The sequence below is a fragment of the Lycorma delicatula genome, chromosome 1 (genome assembly GCF_047948215.1).
Source record: "Lycorma delicatula isolate Av1 chromosome 1, ASM4794821v1, whole genome shotgun sequence".
Classification (NCBI taxonomy): domain Eukaryota; kingdom Metazoa; phylum Arthropoda; class Insecta; order Hemiptera; family Fulgoridae; genus Lycorma; species Lycorma delicatula.
In genome coordinates, this window is record NC_134455.1 from 327,752,835 (window position 1) to 327,773,351 (window position 20,517).

A 20,517-nucleotide genomic window follows, 5' to 3' on the forward strand; every position below is an offset into this window, starting at 1 on the left:
TGAAGAAGATATGTGTGAATAGTCTTGTGCAGTCATAAGTCAACCATTCCCGAGATGTGTGATTAATTAAAACCCAACCACCAAAGAACACCGGTATTTAAAATCTAGTATTAAAATACATATAAAAGTAACTGTTTCATTTTTACACCTGATTAAATAAAATAAATGATTCTAAGGGAAGAAGGGTGATTAAGGGAAATTAGCTTCTTAAGTAAATGATGTTCCAAACACCAATTCTGACAACATCATTAATTTTCTCTTACATCTAGTCAGTACTTGGGCTAGTGAGTCACAAATTAATTTATAAATTTTAACACATCTGAGCTAGTTCCTAACTCAGAACGCTTACATTTTTACAAAACTCACGTGATTACTACTACTTCACATCATTATCAAAACTTCACAGAAACATTTATTTATAGAAATATGAAAATGGTAACATCATAGAAAAATAATTATTTTACAAACAATATACAAAAATACAGATACATGATGTTGGGAATACAGAAAAGCTGCATTTAATGAAATTTTTTTGTAAGTATTTGAGTAATGAAATAATGTTCCTTCTGTTCATGTTTTGTGATCACCTTTAAGAATTTAAAACATATTTTAACATTTTAAAGAATTTACTTCTAATTCTTCACTACACCTATACAGGCAGACTTCTCTTCTGCACGAAACCTCTTCTTTGTTGTGCCCTAATCCATTTTTTTCATATCTATCTACTTCAACCACTGTTTATCATTTTCTACCTAAATGCAACTTCTAGTACATTATGTTGTCTATCTTAAAATCATTTACTGCCTCCTCATTTCTGCCACCTTTCATAAAATTTGTTTTAATTTTATTTATTTCCAGACTGAATTTCTCTAGCAATAAATTCATAAAACTCAGTGCTTCTTCAAACTCATTTATGGAACAAGAACAATGTTCTTACCTGTAAGAGTGAATATAGAAGCACAATATTTTGGTAGTGCGTAACTAACATGAATACAAAAAAAAAATTACTATAAATTTAATTCAAGAATACATTTTTTTACACATCTCCTGTTTTTCAAATTGAAATTTATAACTCAGAATAAATTGCGGTAATTTAATGAAATTTGGGATATCTTTTTAAACTAATATCCTGTACAAAATAAATAGGAAATTTTATTTTCATAAAATTAAAAAAAAAAGCCACCATAATTTTTCACTTCACAATAGCACAAGAACTATATAATGTATAGTATACTATGTTAGGAAATAATAGTTTATTAGCTAAAATTTAATAATTTCACTGTATATAAAATCACAACTTGCTTTTTCAAATCAGACTTTGAATAACCGAGTTATAATGGAAAACAGAATAAATTAAAGTTCAAACTATAATTCCATCCCAATTTTATCCCCTACTTTATATAATAATATTAGTCATTATCATTAATATAACTGATATTGCTAAACACTGCTACTGTAGTGTTTATAATCAGTTTAGCAGTAATACTACTAAACTGATTATATCTGATAAAAATTTTAACAATATTAATTATTATTGAAAAACTATTAATGTGCTTATGTGAGGGGCACATTACCAAAATATTGGTTGACCCTTCTTTTTTCACGCTGTGAAAAATTATTATGTTGATCGTAAGTATTATGTTAACTGTGGCATAAAAGCTGTAAGAATACATAATAGAATTACAGTGAGTGTATACTACAAGATATATATTATAATATCATGAAGCTTATCATAAGGCTAACTGGCAACTAGGCAATTATTAGTTGAAAGATCCACCTTCTGAAAATACAACTGAGATACCTGTGATAGGGTGAGGGACTAAGAAATAGTGCCCCTTTTTAGTATTGTTGCATTGATATTTAACAAACAGATATTTGGACTAAATCATTCTTGATGCTGTATTGTAATAAAATTCTCTCATTCATACTGATTATAAAATATATTACCCCTTCATCAAAAATAAATCACACAGAAAAATGATCAGTAGCAACATTATTAGATGGCAGTGTCACAAAAACTGAAGTAAGGTTGGTAATTTAAGGCACTTTTTAAATCTGTTAAACAAAATTTAATATTAATGTTTTCACGACATGTACTCCATAGAAAACATTGAGTAGCATATTTGCATCTGTTTGAGAAGCTATTAATGAAACTACAATCATCAACATGTCACTGTCATATAAACAGAAGTGACTGTCTTCAGTAGGGAAACTGTCAGCTGTCAGCTACACACATGCAATTGCACTGCTCCTCTTCTCGTCACAGCTTTTCCAGCAGACAAGTACATCTTTGGTTTAACATTTATAAAGCTAGACAAGTAATAAAGTTAATTAACAAAATTTGCCAACTTGTTTATTAAAATACTTGTTTCAACATTAACATTTTGTAAGGAAAATTATCAAGAATGTGATTATATACAATGGAGAACAAAAAGAAATGTAAAAAAAATAAATAAATAAATAATGAGGTTAAAAATTCTAAATGGACAACATTAAAAAAGTCTAAGCAATTGTGAAGACTGAATAACTTCAAATTCAGTCAAAGATCTTTTTAAAATTAATTCCACAAAAAAGAACATACATACCACGGAAAAGGTAATACTGGAATACTGCTAATTGTAAAATTAGAAAACTTTAAATGAAGCAGGTCTGACTTAATTAAATTCATTTAAGATCAAAAAACAAAAACTAAGTTACTGTACATACATTATGGTAAAACTGTATATACCATATAAAAATTTAGAGTAAAACTAAGGTACCATAAAATAAAAATATATTCCATAATATAAATAAAAATAACAGTTACCTCAAAGAGCTGTTTGGTATCTCACCAATAGTGTGACGGTTTGCATATTTATATAATTTACAAGCCTGCCATAAATTCAAACAAACTTTTAATTTTCTTTCAGTAGCTTCAGGCAACACAATTTCTTTTATCACAAGATCAGAAGCATGTTTAGCTTCTGGAATCCAATAATTATTCTAAAATAAAGAAAATATTACTCAACACACATTTAACTCAGACATTAATTAATCTACTGCTTCCTTATTCTACATAACTAATTTTGGAAAGTGAATAGTGCAAATTAACACTTTGTTTGAACCCTGGGCTTCTCAGCACATGGTGGTCCATAGTAACTGGGAAATTTAGAACAGCTTAATAAAAAATTCCTACTTATCATAATTATAAAATTTCCTTGTTGAAATTCCTCTTCTAAATGCAGAAAAAAAAATCCCTTTCAGCATGCTGGAAGATGGAGGTACATTTCACCGGTGCTAAGTAGGGGATAAAAAAAATTTCCATCTTAAAGTTAAGAAAAACTTCATATTTACTCAATATCACAATGGTTGCATGTGAAAAAAAGTTTCACATGTTAGCATATGACAAGCCCCATCTTACAATTCCAGAAACATTTTGTCACCCCTTGCCATAAGGGTTGGTCATATAAAAAATTGTTTTAGACAAAAGTTTCAGGTAATGTTTAGAGGACTAACAAACACTTTAAACCGATTCGATACTGTGCCTATTAAAGGAAGTATAATTTTTTTTGTCTTCGAAACCCCATTTTTTCCACCTCTTGGGCCAATTGTTGGTGATATCAAAAAAAAATTTACTTTGATAACTTTTAGGCCCTTATCCGTAGAATAGTGGTAACTTTAAACAAATTTGATTGCATATAACATATTTTTAGAAACACAGAAACATACTCTTTCAATATAATATAAATTCATTTAGATATCACTTTGGAGTAAAAAGTTATGTCACTTGAAAGATAAATTTTTTTTAGTAAAATATGCACAAAACCAGAGTTTGTCTAATGTTTTACTTCCAGTGAATACTACTATTTCACACACTTCTGATTGCTTACACTTGAGAACTAGGTACGGGTAGGAACATTATTATTCTTGGAAACTATTTATAATAAACAAAAATAATTGTAAGAGTTGTTACAATGTTATGAGAGTGTAACACTGTCAGTAAAAGAAGCTGATGAAGTGTTGAAAGTGGCCTAAATCTAATTCGGTACAAACAGAATTGTCAGTGTTAGGAATTTCATAAAAAAAACAAAGATGAAAAATATTAGTATGTCTAGAAGTAGAATCATTAGATATTACTAACCAAAGGTTAATAATCATTCGATGAATACAAATCACAATTATAAATAACCAGATCTTTGTATGTTGGGTCCCTAGCCTCATCATCTAGTTCCCCTTCAAAACCACTATCAAAATAATTCACTATTTGTTCATGTTCAATAGACACAACCTCAATTTCTTTGTCAGATTCAGAATTTTCTCCTTCACTATCATCCAAAATATCGTATAACAATTTGGCTAATTTAGGGTCATAAATACCACTCATTTTGTTAATTTTTAAACAATAATAACAAAAATAATTGTGTCAATAAAATAAAGTGGAAAATAAATCAACATGCATGTAAACAAACTTGCCTCACAAATATCATCTACGCAGTGCCTCATAAACATCATTTCACTGAAACTAACACAGTTCAAAAATCATCCAACTGATAGCGAAACAACTTTATATACAAATTCAGCAACAAACACTGAACATCTAAAATCAATGAAAAACGACCTGGAGTCATCTTAACGAAAGATATAGAATTTTAAACACAAGAACAACATATACTTGTTCACTGTTCAACTGAACAAAGATGGTCGGCTGAGTTATACTCATCCATCATATACAATGTGTTAATAGATGAACTTGTATGCACAATTTAAATAATATCTTATTTCAATTAACAACCCAAATTTTATTTGTAAAGTTTTAATTACTGTAACAATAAAAGTGATAAGTTCAGATAAACAAACAGTAATGATTCTTGAGCTTTGTTTTCTGTTAAATTTTATCCATGACATTTGTGATGAACATTACTTTAAAATCATCAACTTTTTAAAATGCAAACCAAACCAAATTTATTAAATATAAAACTTTTCAAACTATGCTGTATTCTCACGCTAATGTTTTCATTTTTTTTTCTTACATCATACTACATCCTACTTCCTGGTTAATTCTCATAATGTATTAATAGCTTTTTTATTTTAATAAGCATATAATGTTTATTAATAACTGTCTGTTTATTTAAATCAAACACACAGGCTCACAAAAACATGTTTTAATTTTTTATGGTAAAGCCATTCATAGTAAAACCTAACCAGAAATTTCTTAGGGTAAATAAATTTTACTATCATCATGTCAATTCATCATGTCTACTTTTTTTGTAAAGTGAATTTTATTACCGGTTTAATTTCTGTTATTTCAGTTAAATAAGAAGAAGAGTTTATACTGAAAGACATTACATATTACAGGAAATTTGAATAGGGAATACAATTTGTTAATGACAAGATTACAGTTTGATATTATAAGTATTATGTTAATAATGAACAATTATTGTCACTAAATGTTAATAATGTGTTAAGGAACAAATAAATAAATATTACAAAATAAAGTTTCTTTGAGAAACATAAATGTGTAATCTTAAAATCGAAACAAAAATAAAATGTAAATATATATGTAAAAATTAAGAATCAAACAAACCAGACTGATACCAAAAACAAATCTCAAATAATTGATAAGCCAATAAAACAAGTATTTTAAAAATTTTATTTATGCATTTAAAATATAAATTTTACTATGGAACTGGCTAATAATTTAATAGCATTTAACTGTTGTAGGTTCTGAGCACTAAATCCTGAAGGTGTTCACTACTTTGATCCACATTTTAATCAACAAAAGTTTTTGTTTTCACCATGTAATCTAATATATCCAAGGAATTATGGTGGTAACTTAGTGACATTTATTTGTTAAGTTCTTTAACATTTCAAGGGGTGGATCACTGAATGCCTTACTCTTTGAATAACCACACCAGAAAAAATATTTCATGCTATGAGATTCAGTAATTTCAAGGGCCAAGGAATACTATTACGTCTCATGATAGTGTGGTCTATAAACAATCATTTATTGCATTCCCTAGCTATTATTTGAGAAAATAAAAATTCTTCCATTATTCGTACATACCACTCTGGCATTTGTAACAGCAGCATTACTACCACTGACATCAAAATAATATAGATTGATTACTCCAGAAGGTGCTGTTACACCATTTGGTGACTTCAGTAGAATGCAATGGTTCTTGATGTATTTCATTTATTAGTGGTGTTTGTTACCAGATATCAGAAGTTTAGTTAAATTCACATATTCCCGAAGGAAGGTGTTTGGAAATGTGATTCATCACATCTCAGCAAACTGTGAACAGTAGCCTTATTAATATTTATAACATTCAAAAGTTAAGAGGCAAAAGTCATATAATTAGCTCAGTGTCAATTATGCCTCCACCACTCGTACTTTATGCACATAAGTACCTTATGAAGAATCCTTCCAACACTGGTGTTCAACATACCAAATGAAACTGAACAGGGAAACCATCTGGGGTTTCACAGCTTTGCATTTCTTATAGTATCTATGTTTTTGGCATAAATATATTCAACTGTTTACCAATAGGCTTCTTGTTCATAGCTGAACTAGTTTCTTAAAAATTCTGCACCCAGACTTTAATGCCATGAGCTCATGACACTGCATAATTTTGAACTGAAACAACTGTTGTGAAATCATAAAACTTTTATGTCCCCTTTGCAGAATGTATTAAAGTAAACTATGCTGTTTTTCTTCCTTTAATTACAAATAACTATTTCAATTTTTCACTTGATTGTACAAAAGTAGAGAGATAAGAAAGTAAACTAAATATTAATTTATAAAATTTATTTTGTAAATAAGTTTAATAATTGTAATGTAGGATCTTAAAAATTTTTTTTGGTAAAAAAAATCTAATCTTACATAATCTCTTTTTCATAGAATTCTTTCCTTTCCTTGGTGTTTGGTCTGGTATATATTATGAGAATTCGTGTCATTAATTGATGGACTGTGGTTTTCCATAAATTCACTAAGTGAATTCAAAAAGTATAATTAGCAAAAGGAACAATTTAGTTCATTGTTTTAATAATGATTTTAATTATAATTTATGATTCAATTTTATATTATAATCATTAGGAATTAATTAATTTTATATTGGTAAAAATTTAGCAAAAATAATCTTTTAAACTAATTTTTACCATTCACATAAATATTTCTATTTGTGTTATTACTTTTAAATACAGGAAATAACTACTAAACAGAATAATTAAATAATTACAGTATATGAGAAAGTACACAGTTACTAATAATATTATTTTTTAATCATTCTTTTATATTATTAAAAACTCATTATACTTAATACACAATGGCTATAATTAAAAAAAAAAAATAGATTATCCAGTCAATAAATGATTTCACTCTCCTTATTACAAATTAGTTAAATATTTATTCAATTAGATCCATGGATTAAAATATAACAAATATAAATAATGAAGTGTGAATTTGAGAACCTTAAAATCTGTTTATAACAGTCTGCTCAACTTGCTTTTTAAGTTTTAAGGGATTTAAATAAATGAACATTGGCTCTGAAGGGCTGTATATATGTAGAAACTACCATTCTTTCAAGCCATATGTAGCATCAAGTTGTACCTGCAACTGGACCAGTATGCCATTAGTATACTTATATCATTTTGATAATTTCTAAATGACATCTACAAGTTTTATAGAAAATATGCTAATAGTATTACAGGAATATGAGGCTGATAGAGTTGAGTCATGTACATGAGCCATTATTCCAGTAGGAGACAATGGATGGCTAAGACTAAATTTAAAAAGAAATATAAGTAAACTTAATGCAGTAGAATAAATATCTGTTACTTATCATTCTTTGGAGATGTTTTGCTGGTATTAAGTTATATATCATTTGAAGGAGATTTAATATGTTATCAGTAAATAGTGTTTGAATATTTATACTGTCTTCTGAGTTAACTTTCTTTAATTTATAAGTGTTAATTTTTATTATTACTATGAAGTAAATTACAGTATATATTTGCTACATTTTACTGAGCTGTCCTGCTTTTATCAATTTCTAATTTCCCAATCTGTAAATAACTGTGGTGACTCCTTTAGATAGATTTACACTAACCTTAAGACTGATAAAACGTATGTTACCATCTAATTTTTTTTTTATGGCTTTAATTAGATAACAATGGCAACAACACTGTGCACACATTAATGGTATAAATTTAATTAACTGAACAAAGATAGTATATAAAGCAATTATTTTACAAAATATTATATTTTATGGAAAAAATATATTTACATACATGTAACCATTCTAGAACAAAAGCTGCAGCAAGTTCTAATAATTCAATACATGGGAGAAGATTACTGTGGGCTGCTTCATGGCGAATATTTACTATCCAATCTGGTATTTTACAAATTTCAGCAATTTTGTAACATGTCAATGACATGTTCATTTTCTTACCATAAATGTGAGTTAATTGATTTACAAACCTATAAAAAAATAAATACAAAAAAAAATAAAAAAATAATAGAAGTAAACATATAAAAAGCTGACAACAAACTTGTAATGTTTTTCTGACATTGGTTATTATATAATGGAAAAATAATTATACATGAAAAAATTTATAAGATTTCTTCTCTGGGTTGGGGGTATAATTTGATGAAATTTATTGTAAAATTATCATTATATGTTTAAACAACAAAAAATTTTTTTTAATTAAAAAAATCTGTTTTTTCTGCTACTCATCTCCAAAATCACCTTCCAAATTTTTTTTTTGATTTTTCTATATTTACAAGTTAAATGAAAGAAACTAAAAAAAATCCATTAAGAAATGTACAACCAATGTTTTACCTAAGTTTTTTTTGAGGGTTGGAATTATATTGTAATATTATTATTAAATGTTTATTACTTAAACTATTAATAATATTAAAAATTTACTAATATTATTGTGAAATTATTAAAACTTTTAATACCATAAAACTGTTAAATAAATTAATTTTTTAAAAATTCAAAAAATCAATATTTTTAAAGTTTGTCGACTCCCCTACCCCAAGTATTTTTTTTGGGTGGTTTGCACTACTACTATGTATAGGAAGACATTAAAATAAAAAATTGGTAAAATATATGCAATAAATAAAAAAAAATTTTTGGGAAGGGGGAATTTTGGGACAATTTTAAAAAAAAATTGCATATACTGAGTTTAATATTAAGCGAGATTATATTTGCAAAATTTTGAAAAAATTGACCCCCAAAACCCCCCCCTGGAAATATTGACCTCAAAATTTTACCAACAAATTGCCTCATATACACGAGTTTCTGTACAAAATTTCATCAAGATTGGTTTATCCAATCCAAAGTTATTAACCTGAAAATACACCAACACAAGTACAAAAGTACAAACATTACTTCCTATTTTGTTTTTTGGAGTTGGGTCATGAAACATTGAGAAATGAAAAAACCCCATACTCCATTTTTTGACTGATAACCTTACTTTCCTTCTTGCAGCATAGTGCTAGAGCTTCAAGTACCCAGTTCACAAAAAACAAACCCGCACTTATATTTCACTACAGATAGTAGTTATATTTTCATATAAAAGAACTAACTATACAATAGTTAATTAATTTGATTTGTCCCCGAACAGTAACAATTTCTCTCTCACACATAAAAAGTTTTAATAAAAACTGAGAGGGCAGATTCTCCACAGACAAAATAAAGAGTGCAGCAGAGGAAATGCATATTTTTCACTACCACTGAATAATTTTGGTTATTTTAATTATAGAAAAAAAGTTTTACATTAAATAATATTTTTATTGAATTTTTGAAATCAATGTACCTTAATTAGGTTTAGAAAATAATTCCAATAAGATGACATCCTTCTTGTCAGATGCAAATTCAGAGCCTATCCTCAAAGCTCTGTATGGCTTTCCCCAACATTTCATTCGACACACCTTCAATCTCTTGACGAATGGAAATTTTCAGGTCTTCAATTGTGTTTGTGTGTGTGTGTGTGTGTGGCTTGTTCACATACACTCTTGATTTCCGGTAGCTCCACAAAAAAAGTCACAAATCAATAGATTGGGAGAGCATGGGAGCCAAAATATAAATATAAATATTGCCGAATCATGAAATGACATGTTCAGGAAATATTTGTCAAACCAATTCAACTGATGCTCTCGCCATGTGAGCTGTGGTACAATCCTGTTGGAACCACATTTCTCTTACGTTCACCTGATGCCTTTTCAGTGCTGGACGCAGGAAATTGTTTAACATGTCGATGTAGCACACTGATGTCACTATAACTGAGGGGTTTCCCCTCTTCAAAAAAGTAAGGACCAGCAATCCCTATCTTGGAGATACCACACTACACTGTTAATTTTGAGCTGTGGTTCATGTGAGTTCTCAGATGCCCAGTACTGACAGTTCTGTACATTAATACAGCCATCCGGATAGAAATGGGCTTTGTCACTCACCATTACTAGGGTGTTTGAATCTTTTGTAAGAATGGCGTTCACTATGCTATAAAATGCTTTGCATTGCACAAAATTCCTTTCAGTTAGCTGCTGGAGGATCATTATTTTGTATGGGTGGAATTTGAGATCACCTTGTAAGATGCGATGAAGCGAACGATGTGACATACCCAGTGGTACAACCTGTCGCCTAATGGATTGTTTCAGACTAGCAAGAACTGCCCTTCTCACTCTGTGTATGTTTTCTGAAGTTTGGACTGAACAGGGAAGGCCAGGTGGTATTTTCTTTATCACAGATTCGATACTTCTAAACACCTCAACCCATCGGAGTACAATGTTTAACTGCACCTTGACGTTAAAATTTCAACAGAAAAGATGTTGAACTGTGACCACAGAATTTTATATAATTTTTTATTTCAGAATTTTCACAGAATTTTTATTTCTAAAAAAACTGCTTGACAGCAAACATATGATGTACTACTCTCCAACACTCCATAGTGACTAAAATTGCATAGTCTGAACTATCCACCAGAGGTCACCGAAGGTTAGTACCCCAACTTGCCATTGAGTACTAGCGGTTTAAAAAACATGCGTTTCCTCTGCTCCAACTTTTGTTATGCACTTCTTCAATATCACTTTATGTCTGTTTACTTTCTCAATTGTCATCATTATCTATTTGATCATTGAAACATAAAACAGAAACATGCACTGAATAAAAAAAAATACATATTCACAGCAAATCAATGAATATCTGAGCTATTAAAAAGATTCAGAAATTGGTAATTATGTGGTTCATGCAAAATTTGTTCTGAAATAGTGCTAACTGTTGACCAAAAATTGCATTATCAAAAAATTATGGAGGAAATGAAGTCATGAATGATCCAAAATTGTCACAACACATCGTAACTGAGGATAAATGGAAATAAATGTCTATTTATCCTGATGCAAGCTCCTAATAAAAATAAAGCTATGGAAAAAAATCAAGTTAAATAATTACAGTTATAAGCTCTTTTAGTTAATATTCCTATTCATCAACAATCCTTTATGATGTATTTTTGCCAGAAAATTTCAATTTCCTTAAATGGCATGACTTTAACGATTATTTAATTTTCCAAAGAAAGATTTTAAGTTATTTTTCTAGCCTAAGGAATTATATTCTATTAATGTCTATGGATAAATCTTAAGTAGAAGATATACTTATAAATTAATATTACAAAAATATGATGATTACTTATTATTCTCTTTTCAAAGGTAATTTCAGAAATAAGAGTAAAAAATCGTTATTAATTATTCCCTCAAAACATTACATTCTATCTATCATTTTCAAGGACTCTAATTTCAAGATGCTAAACTTTTATTTTCAAGGAGTATAGCTACAACTCATTTGTTATTTGGTTGCTTGTCTGTGCACATCATTTGTTCAGCCTTCTGCTTGTGCCAACAAAACATTACATTTGGTGATAGAATGTATCGGTAGAAAAGTAGATGATAGGTAGGAGCACTGAATTAGCTTTTTTTTTTTAACCTCCGGCACCACTGTTAGGGATTGCTTCAGAAGTTGAGATGAATGACAATTTTTTTAGCGTGTGAAAACACCATGCCTGACTGGGATTTGAACCCAGGACTTCTGGATGAAAGGCCGAGACACTACCACTCGTATCACAAGGCCGGCAAATTAGCTTGTTTAATCACATAAACATTACATGTGGTGATAGAATGGGTAGGTACAAAAGTAGATAACCCTCTGGGTTGGTCATTGCAAATCAGGCTGATTTTGAAGTTCAGAGTTCTAAAGTTCAAGTCCTAGTAAAGGCAGTTACTTTTATATAGATTTGGATACTTGAATCGTGGATACCGGTGTTCTTTGGTGGTTGGGTTTCAATTAACCACACATCTCAGGAATGGTCAACCTGAGACTGTACAAGACTACATATCATCCTCATTCATCCTCTGAAGTAATACCTTAAAGTGGTTCTGGAGACTAAGACAGTAAAAAGAGAGAGAGAAGTACAAAAGTAGATGACAGACTGAATTAGCTTGTTTAATCATACTTCCACTACATTAGATTACATTAAAATTTTGGAATGAGCCAACCCAACATATGTTGAAAGGACTTTTTTTTGTGTACACCTATCCTTAAGATTTCTTTAGTTTAGTTCTGGTTCCTTAGGAAGACGCATAAGCTAACTAACTAAATCCAAATCTCTGTCAACTTTAAGATTCAAAAGTAGTACAAAACATAGGATAAGTTAAGACTTATTATCACCATTCTTTCACAAAGTAATTAATTCAATGTTGCAATACCAAACTGCTACAAAAGCTAATTTAAACATCATAAATATGTATATATATGATATATATATATATATATATATTATATAGATATATATATATATCATAAAGATCATATATATGAGTAATTAACTCAGCTTCAAATAATGGGCAGGCAGGAGTAGGTTTCATAATGAACAAGAAGATAGGGAAGAGAGTAGAGTATTTCAAAACGCATAGCGATAGAATCATTGTAATAAGGATAAAATCAAAACCTAAACCGACAACGATTGTTAACATCTATATGCCCACAAGCGCCCATGATGATGATGAGGTAGAGTGTGTATACGAAGAGATTGATGAAGCAATTAAACACGTAAAAGGAGATGAAAATTTAATAATAGTTGGAGATTGGAATGCAAGCATTGGAAAAGGCAAGGAAGGAAATATAGTGCCCCTGCTTTCTTTGATACCAAAGAAAGCAGGGGCAGATAAATGTGAAGAATACAGAACAATTAGTTTAACTAGTCATGCATCAAAAATCTTAACTAGAATTCTATACAGAAGAATTGAGAGGAGAGTGGAAGAAGTGTTAGGAGAAGACCAATTTGGTTTCAGGAAAAGTATCGGGACAAGGGAAGCAATTTTAGGCCTCAGATTAATAGTAGAAGGAAGATTAAAGAAAAACAAACCAACACACTTGGCGTTTATAGACCTAGAAAAGGCATTCGATAACGTAGACTGGAATAAAATGTTCAGCATTTTAAAAAAATTAGGGTTCAAATACAGAGATAGAAGAACAATTGCTAACATGTACAGGAACCAAACAGCAACAGTAACAATTGAAGAACGTAAGAAAGAAGCCGTAATAAGAAAGGGAGTCCAACAAGGATGTTCCCCATCTCCGTTACTTTTTAATCTTTACATGGAACTAGCAGTTAATGATGTTAGAGAACAATTTAGATTCGGAGTAACAGTACAAGGTGAAAAGATAAAGATGCTACGATTTGGTGATGATATAGTAATTCTAGCCAAGAGTAAAAAGGATTTAGAAGAAACAATGAACGGCATAGATGAAGTCCTACGCAAGAACTATCGCATGAAAATAAACAAGAACAAAACAAAAGTAATGATATGTAGTAGAAATAACAAAGATGAACCACTGAATGTCAAAATAGGAGGAGAAAAGATTAAGGAGGTAGAAGAATTTTGTTATTTGGGAAGTAGAATTACTAAAGATGGACGAAGCAGGAGCGATATAAAATGCCGAATAGCACAAGCTAAACGAGCCTTCAGTAAGAAATATAATTTGTTTACATAAAAAATTAATTTAAATGTCGGGAAAAGATTTTTGAAAGTGTATGTTTGGCGTGTCGCTTTATATGGAAGTGAAACTTGGACAATCGGAGTATCTGAGAAGAAAAGATTAGAACCTTTTGAAATGTGGTGCTATAGGAGAATGTTAAAAATCAGATGGGTGGATAAAGTGACAAATGAAGAGGTATTGCGACAAATAGATGAAGAAAGAAGCATTTGGAAAAATATAGTTAAAAGAAGAGACAGACTTATAGGCCACATACTAAGGCATCCTGGAATAGTCGCTTTAATATTGGAAGGACAGGTAGAAGGAAAAAATTGTGTAGGCAGGCCACGTTTGGAATATGTAAAACAAATTGTTAGGGATGTAGGATGTAGAGGGTATACTGAAATGAAACGACTAACACTAGATAGGGAATCTTGGAGAGCTGCATCAAACCAGTCAAATGACTGAAGACAAAAAAAAAAAAAAAAATACGTATATCAATTACATAAAAAGAAATAAAAATTAAGAAGTTATTGTTTAAAAAATAAATAAATCAACAGGTCCTGGAAAATATAGTTAACTATGACCAAATAAAAACCAGATTTCTGCAACATGTGAAACATTTCAGGGTGTAGCATCCTGGAGATCAAAGGGTACAAAGTAAAGATTCAATGTCAATGGCTGTTGCCATCTTGATTAAAACTGATTCCATTGACCAATGAAGTTATAGAACACTCAGTGCAGTTTCACCCATATGGTGCATTTTGATAACACATATGTTAGTGACTAATGATCATATCAGTTGACAATACTAAAAAAATGATAGTAGTAGAAACATAAAAATTACAGATATAAATGAAAAACTCACCTCATAATAGTAGTAGAGTACATAAGCTGTAAATCTTTGTGTGCAAATGAAGTCTCATCACACTTCTTACTAAATAAATGTACTTGTAAAATTTCCATAGTACATTCTACTCCAACAGGAAGCTTTGAACACCTTGAACAAATAAATATATAAATGATGAACTAAAGCTTTTTAATCATGACAAATAGATCACAGTGATGATGTTGCCCAGCCACAGTTAATGTAAAATTATATTTTTAACAGGTTTTGAATCAGACTTACAATATCACAAAACAGCTGTAATTATGAGTAATCTGTAAAGATCTTAACCACTTTACATACACTACTATAAAACAGTTTGATTCAACCAATCTTCAGAATGTCAGTTCCTAGAGATACGGGGCAGTAATCCTTCAAAACCTTGGTATCTACAATTAGTTTGGAAAGTATTGAACAAAAGCTTGTTATTGGATATGATGATGTATGTCATTGTAAGATACATGCACAAATAACACAGTAAAATGTGTATGGACTAAAGGTGGATAATTATTTTTTTCAAGTAGTTAAAGTTTGTATCAAAATCTTTCTAATAGTCAAACAAATACATACCTAATTTTCCATATGCACATCTTCTGAAATGCTTCATTTTGTAGTGTTAAATCATTGGAATAAATCTTTTCAAAAACATCATTCCATTCAGATCTGTAAAAAAAATTGGATCATAATACAACAATGAAAATTATCATTTTAATATGTGAAAAATTTCAAAAAAACCTTGGCAGTATTTAAAGTGCCTTGCACAAATTATAAACATGACATAAATCTGCCCATACAAACAATATGATGGATACCAGAGGTATAACTTGAACTAGTAAATCACCTATATAACCAGGAAACTTATGTTTGCTAAGCAAATGTTTGATAGAAAATAGTTGAAAGCATTATCTTAGGAATAGTTAACAAAGTAGAAGCGACAAGCTAAAACTGTAACAAGGCTGATAGTCCATCGTGGAGGAAAGTATTTTAAACTGAGCAACCCTGTAGTTATATTTATAATAAAAGTAAACCACTGGAATTATTCAAATTCAATTTTCCTCATTCATTTCTTATCACATTTTGTTTTTATAGTATGTGTCTGATATTTTTAACAAAGAATATTGTAAATTATATTCATTTAAATTAAAAGTGCAATGAAAAATATATTCATAGCTTTACCTTATACAATAATTAGCAAGAGACCAGAGTATTTTTTAATCACACACAAGAACAAATAATTTTGATTTTTATGATATAAAATAAGCAGAAGGAAAGTTTTGATCTGCTAAAGAACACTGTAATAAATTTGTGGAAGATTGTTTTTACGATTGGAAATAAATGAAACTCAAATAAATTCTGTTACAAAACAAAACTTATCCTGTCACTGTTTCCTTTGTTTCCTAAATTAAAAAAAGTTGACAATTGGTAAAGTAAGCCCTCTAAAAGTTAGTAAGAGTTTTAAGTCACCCTGGATAGAATAAAGAAAGAGGTTGCAGTAAGTGAAATTAAGATAAATTAACCATTTTTTTTTTTATAGAGAAATAGGTTAAAAAACAAATACAAAAGAGATTGATTGGCTGCCTGAAGGGGAAATTAAAGATATCAGGAGGTTGTGAACATGCAAAGCTGGAACAATTAGGGGAAAGGGAAATCAGGAGACCAGAGAGAAGAGTGGAGTTTATTTTTGAAAAATACTGAAGGAAGTATAGGTGATTCAATATAAAGTGTAAGAGAAAAGTGAAGCAAAAGAGATCAAATTAATGTTTTATGCATATGGTTTATTTAAATTGCAACAAAGATTTTTAAATTTTACTAAGTTTTTGGACTTTAATAATTGACCTGCTGTTGAACAAATAATTTTGACATTTTCTGACAATTCCTTTCTTGAAGTACATAGTTTAAAGATTCTCAGTTAAAATTCTACAATTAAAATCATGTATCTTAATGGCCATCAGTTGCTGGAAATATTTTGAAGTTCATAACTACTGTTAAATTGATCTAAAACAGATGTTTTACTCACTAAGTGTAAAAAACAAAACAACTTTTTCCAAAACTTATAATTTTTCTTTTGAATAGATAATAAAACATTTGTCCAACCCAATTTTGACAATATTAAAATATCATACAACAGTACGATTTCCATTTATTACTGTACAACTTAAGATTTAATGTCATCATTTTATAAGCATTTGATAAAAAATTTAATAAACAATTGAGAAATATATCCATTTAATGAGGTCACAGATGAATATTTTTAGTTTCAACAAAATAACATCAGACTGTAAAGCAGCAGCAAAACAATTAAAACAATGATGGGTGGATAAATATTATCCACCAATTCTTTTACAAACAGTCAAATTAGAGTATAAAAAATAAAATTGAAAAATTTGTTTATTCAAGATGACCAAAAGATATCTGAAGCTTGCACATGGAATCATAACACATGGGAAATGGAACTACCTTCTGAGATATATATTGATTTTAATTTAAATTTAATGTAAATGCTACATTTCTATTTAAGAAAATATAGCCATAAAGTGAAGAAATTTCTCTGGTGTCAAATAAAAGATAAATTCATTAACTTACCCTTTAACAATAACCTTTGGGTTTTTAGTCAAGACTAATGCGAGTTATAACTGAAAAAAAAATCACTTCATTTTTAGCTTTACTTCAAATTACTACTGTATTTTTAATTTACTAGTTCTTAATTTATAAGTAATAGATTTTGCATTTTTATACTGTTATGTTTCTGATTTGTTAAGTCAGGAAGTAATACAAAAATACATCATAAGGAGAAAAGCTTCATCAACAGTACACTGAATCAACAGAACTCACTGAAACCTGGTTGGTCATCATTAGATGATCAACTTGTCTGTGTTAGTTTTTTTCTGATTACTAATAATATATAACAATAGACAAAATAATATTAGAATAGTTGTTTACGAACTGAAGTTGAGTTCACTAAGGGAACTAGGAATAAATTCCGTTGTTACGAACAACATTTTTGGTGGTATGTTGTTTATTTCTACTGCCTTGAATTATGAGACATTTACACATAACTGGCTCTGTAAAGTGTAGAATTAAGCACAGGGTTTGTGCTTCCACGAACTCGGTTAGCTAGTTCAAAAGGCAATGATGTAGGACAGTCAAGACATCCAAAAGAGGCCTGCAGCGAAGGCAAAAGCCAAGTTAAAAATCACTGATGTAAATGCTGACAGGGGCATTTATATCGGTGGCATCCCAACCGAGGCCTGGCTTATTACTGTGAGGTGTAATCAGTTACAGGGTCTGAAGACAACTCCCGTTAAAACCCATCAGGACTATGAACAGCGGGGGTGGTGTAGCGACTGGAATTGTCACCAGATAGGTGTCTTCCCCTATGGGGGTTGCGAAGATGAAACATGAATTTAATCAGTTGGACAATTAAATGATGCTTTTGGTTACTGTACCTAGGTACACTTGCCTAAAACTTCATGCCACGTTCTTTCTATCATTTATGTATGAGCTCCAGGGTGCGATTCGACAAAGTTTACAGAGTGATTTAACTGTAAGACGGTTGTAACTTTTGAAATGCAAACAATTATGAGACCTCCAACACTTACTAATGATAGTAGTGACAAGCAAAATGTACTGTTTGATTATTGCTGATAAAGTTTCATTTCCACAAGTTGGAACTGGAACACAGAAACACTTTACTGCTATGTTAAATACTCCTGATGATCCCGTTAACATCAATCAGCTTACCTCTGTTATATTTTCTGTGACCTACTTTTGCTTCGTCTATTTCGACAGCTGCTCTTACACCACCAATCACTGAAGACTCCTATAAAACAGAGTATACACAAACTTCACCATGGTAAGAACTTCAGTCTACACATGTACAAGATATGCCAGTCTCGTTCCACAATAAATCTTGATATAGTAGTTTTACTGAAATCCAAAACGCAAGAAATCTATGTGTTTACTTTGTGAGATTGTTATCACACTATTTTTTGTTTTTCTGGTGAGATTCAACTGTACAATTTTTTTGCAACAACAAAACACTTTCCTTTTTTCATTTAATGCCATTTTTTTCCACAATTTGGACATTTCTTAGTTGGTAAGGATTCAATATCTTGTGATAAAACAACAAAGTGTGATAATGTACACTCACATCCACTGCACAAATACAGCGTGTTCATATAAACATTATAAAACTATAAATGCAACTGAATTACATTATCCTCACACATTGGACTTGCAACATAATACTAGTAATACTTTCAAATAATAATAGTAAAAGAAGTTCATTTGTAAGTACGAGTTAATTACTGTCATAGTACTAAAATGTACTCATCATTACAAGCATCTCAGCCTTCTGTTATGCCAACTTTTACAAGTACTTCATCAACTATTAACTAATTATTGTTAAAATAGAAACTAGAAACAGAACACAAAAATTTATTTATCACAAAGAGGAAGATAAATATATTATACCAACAAACTTAAAGCAAATGTGGTTTTAACTACAGGTTTTACATATGTCATCCACAAATTACATTAAAAAGTAAAATTGAACAACAAATTGATTTTACTTGGTAAGACATAAGAAAATAAGGTGGTAGGGCTAAATTAATAACCACAAAGAAAGTTTGGTGGATTGGACACATCTTAAATAAATTACTATTAGATGGGAATAATAAATAGAAGGATCAATGAGAAACACGGAGAAGCTCAGGCACTGTAAAGTAGTATCAATGAACATATCTTTAACAATACCACTTTCAATCTATTTCACATCATTAAATCTTTTAATGAAAAGTTAGACCATCTACAAGAAGAGATTCTGGTAAAAGTTTACAAACATCCATAAGATAATAATAGCTACTACCAGTGATAGGATAACAAGGAGATATTTAAATGCGAGAGAAATTACACCTATTAATTCAATGAAATAAATATTAAAAATCAGACCCTAGCTTAGTAAATTCACATCCGAAAAATAACGAAAGAAAACGGTGTTAATAAATTAAGAAGCTCTAAAAACATGAACGAAGCAAAATTATGAACAACAGGAACCCCTATATTGCCTCAAAATATTTTTAAGCTATGAAAAATTAGTTTCATCAGGTGTACCACTTTCAAAACTATGCAAAATTTAGGAATCGTAAACATTTCGGATCCGTCCACATCAAAAACAGGATTGTTTTCAACACAGTGAAATAAAAACACTAATATAAATAAAATAAAACTAAAACTTACTTTGAATGCCATGGGACAACATTACATTGTGGTTCTACGGTCTCCATCATAAACTTATTGACATAACCACAAGATCCCGAATAGCAACACACGTGGAGTACCTACGGTATAATATCGATAGCCTTCAGCTTTGCTACAGTCGTAGTTATCGATGGTAGGTTAAAAGGGGGAGGTTATGTTTGTAGTTATCGACTTAACCAACGATTTTTTTTTATTTGTGGTGACGGTCATTACTTTTTTTGGTAATTTTACTCTACGAGAATGGAAATTTGTAGGGTAAGAAAAATATTATGCTTGACCGGGATTCGTACCTACTCTCTCCGGATGAGAAACTGAGACGCTAACACTCCGCCAACAGTTTTTGTTCTAACTGTAAGAATAATTCGTAAT

General features: G+C 30.0%; 1 protein-coding gene across 1 annotated transcript in view; it reads right to left on the reverse strand.

The window, feature by feature from the left end:
* LOC142334238 (uncharacterized) overlaps window positions 1-20,243 on the reverse strand; it is a 41,092-nt gene extending 20,849 nt beyond the window's left edge. The window contains exons 1-5 of the mRNA XM_075382102.1: window positions 20,128-20,243; window positions 15,460-15,552; window positions 14,872-15,003; window positions 8,263-8,452; window positions 2,807-2,982 (exon numbers count right to left, since the gene is read on the reverse strand). Of these exons, the coding sequence (XP_075238217.1) occupies window positions 2,807-2,982; window positions 8,263-8,452; window positions 14,872-15,003; window positions 15,460-15,552; window positions 20,128-20,177 (641 nt within the window). The 5' untranslated portion in view covers window positions 20,178-20,243. The remainder of the gene's footprint in view (window positions 1-2,806; window positions 2,983-8,262; window positions 8,453-14,871; window positions 15,004-15,459; window positions 15,553-20,127) is intronic.
* Between the last annotated feature and the right edge of the window lie 274 nt (window positions 20,244-20,517).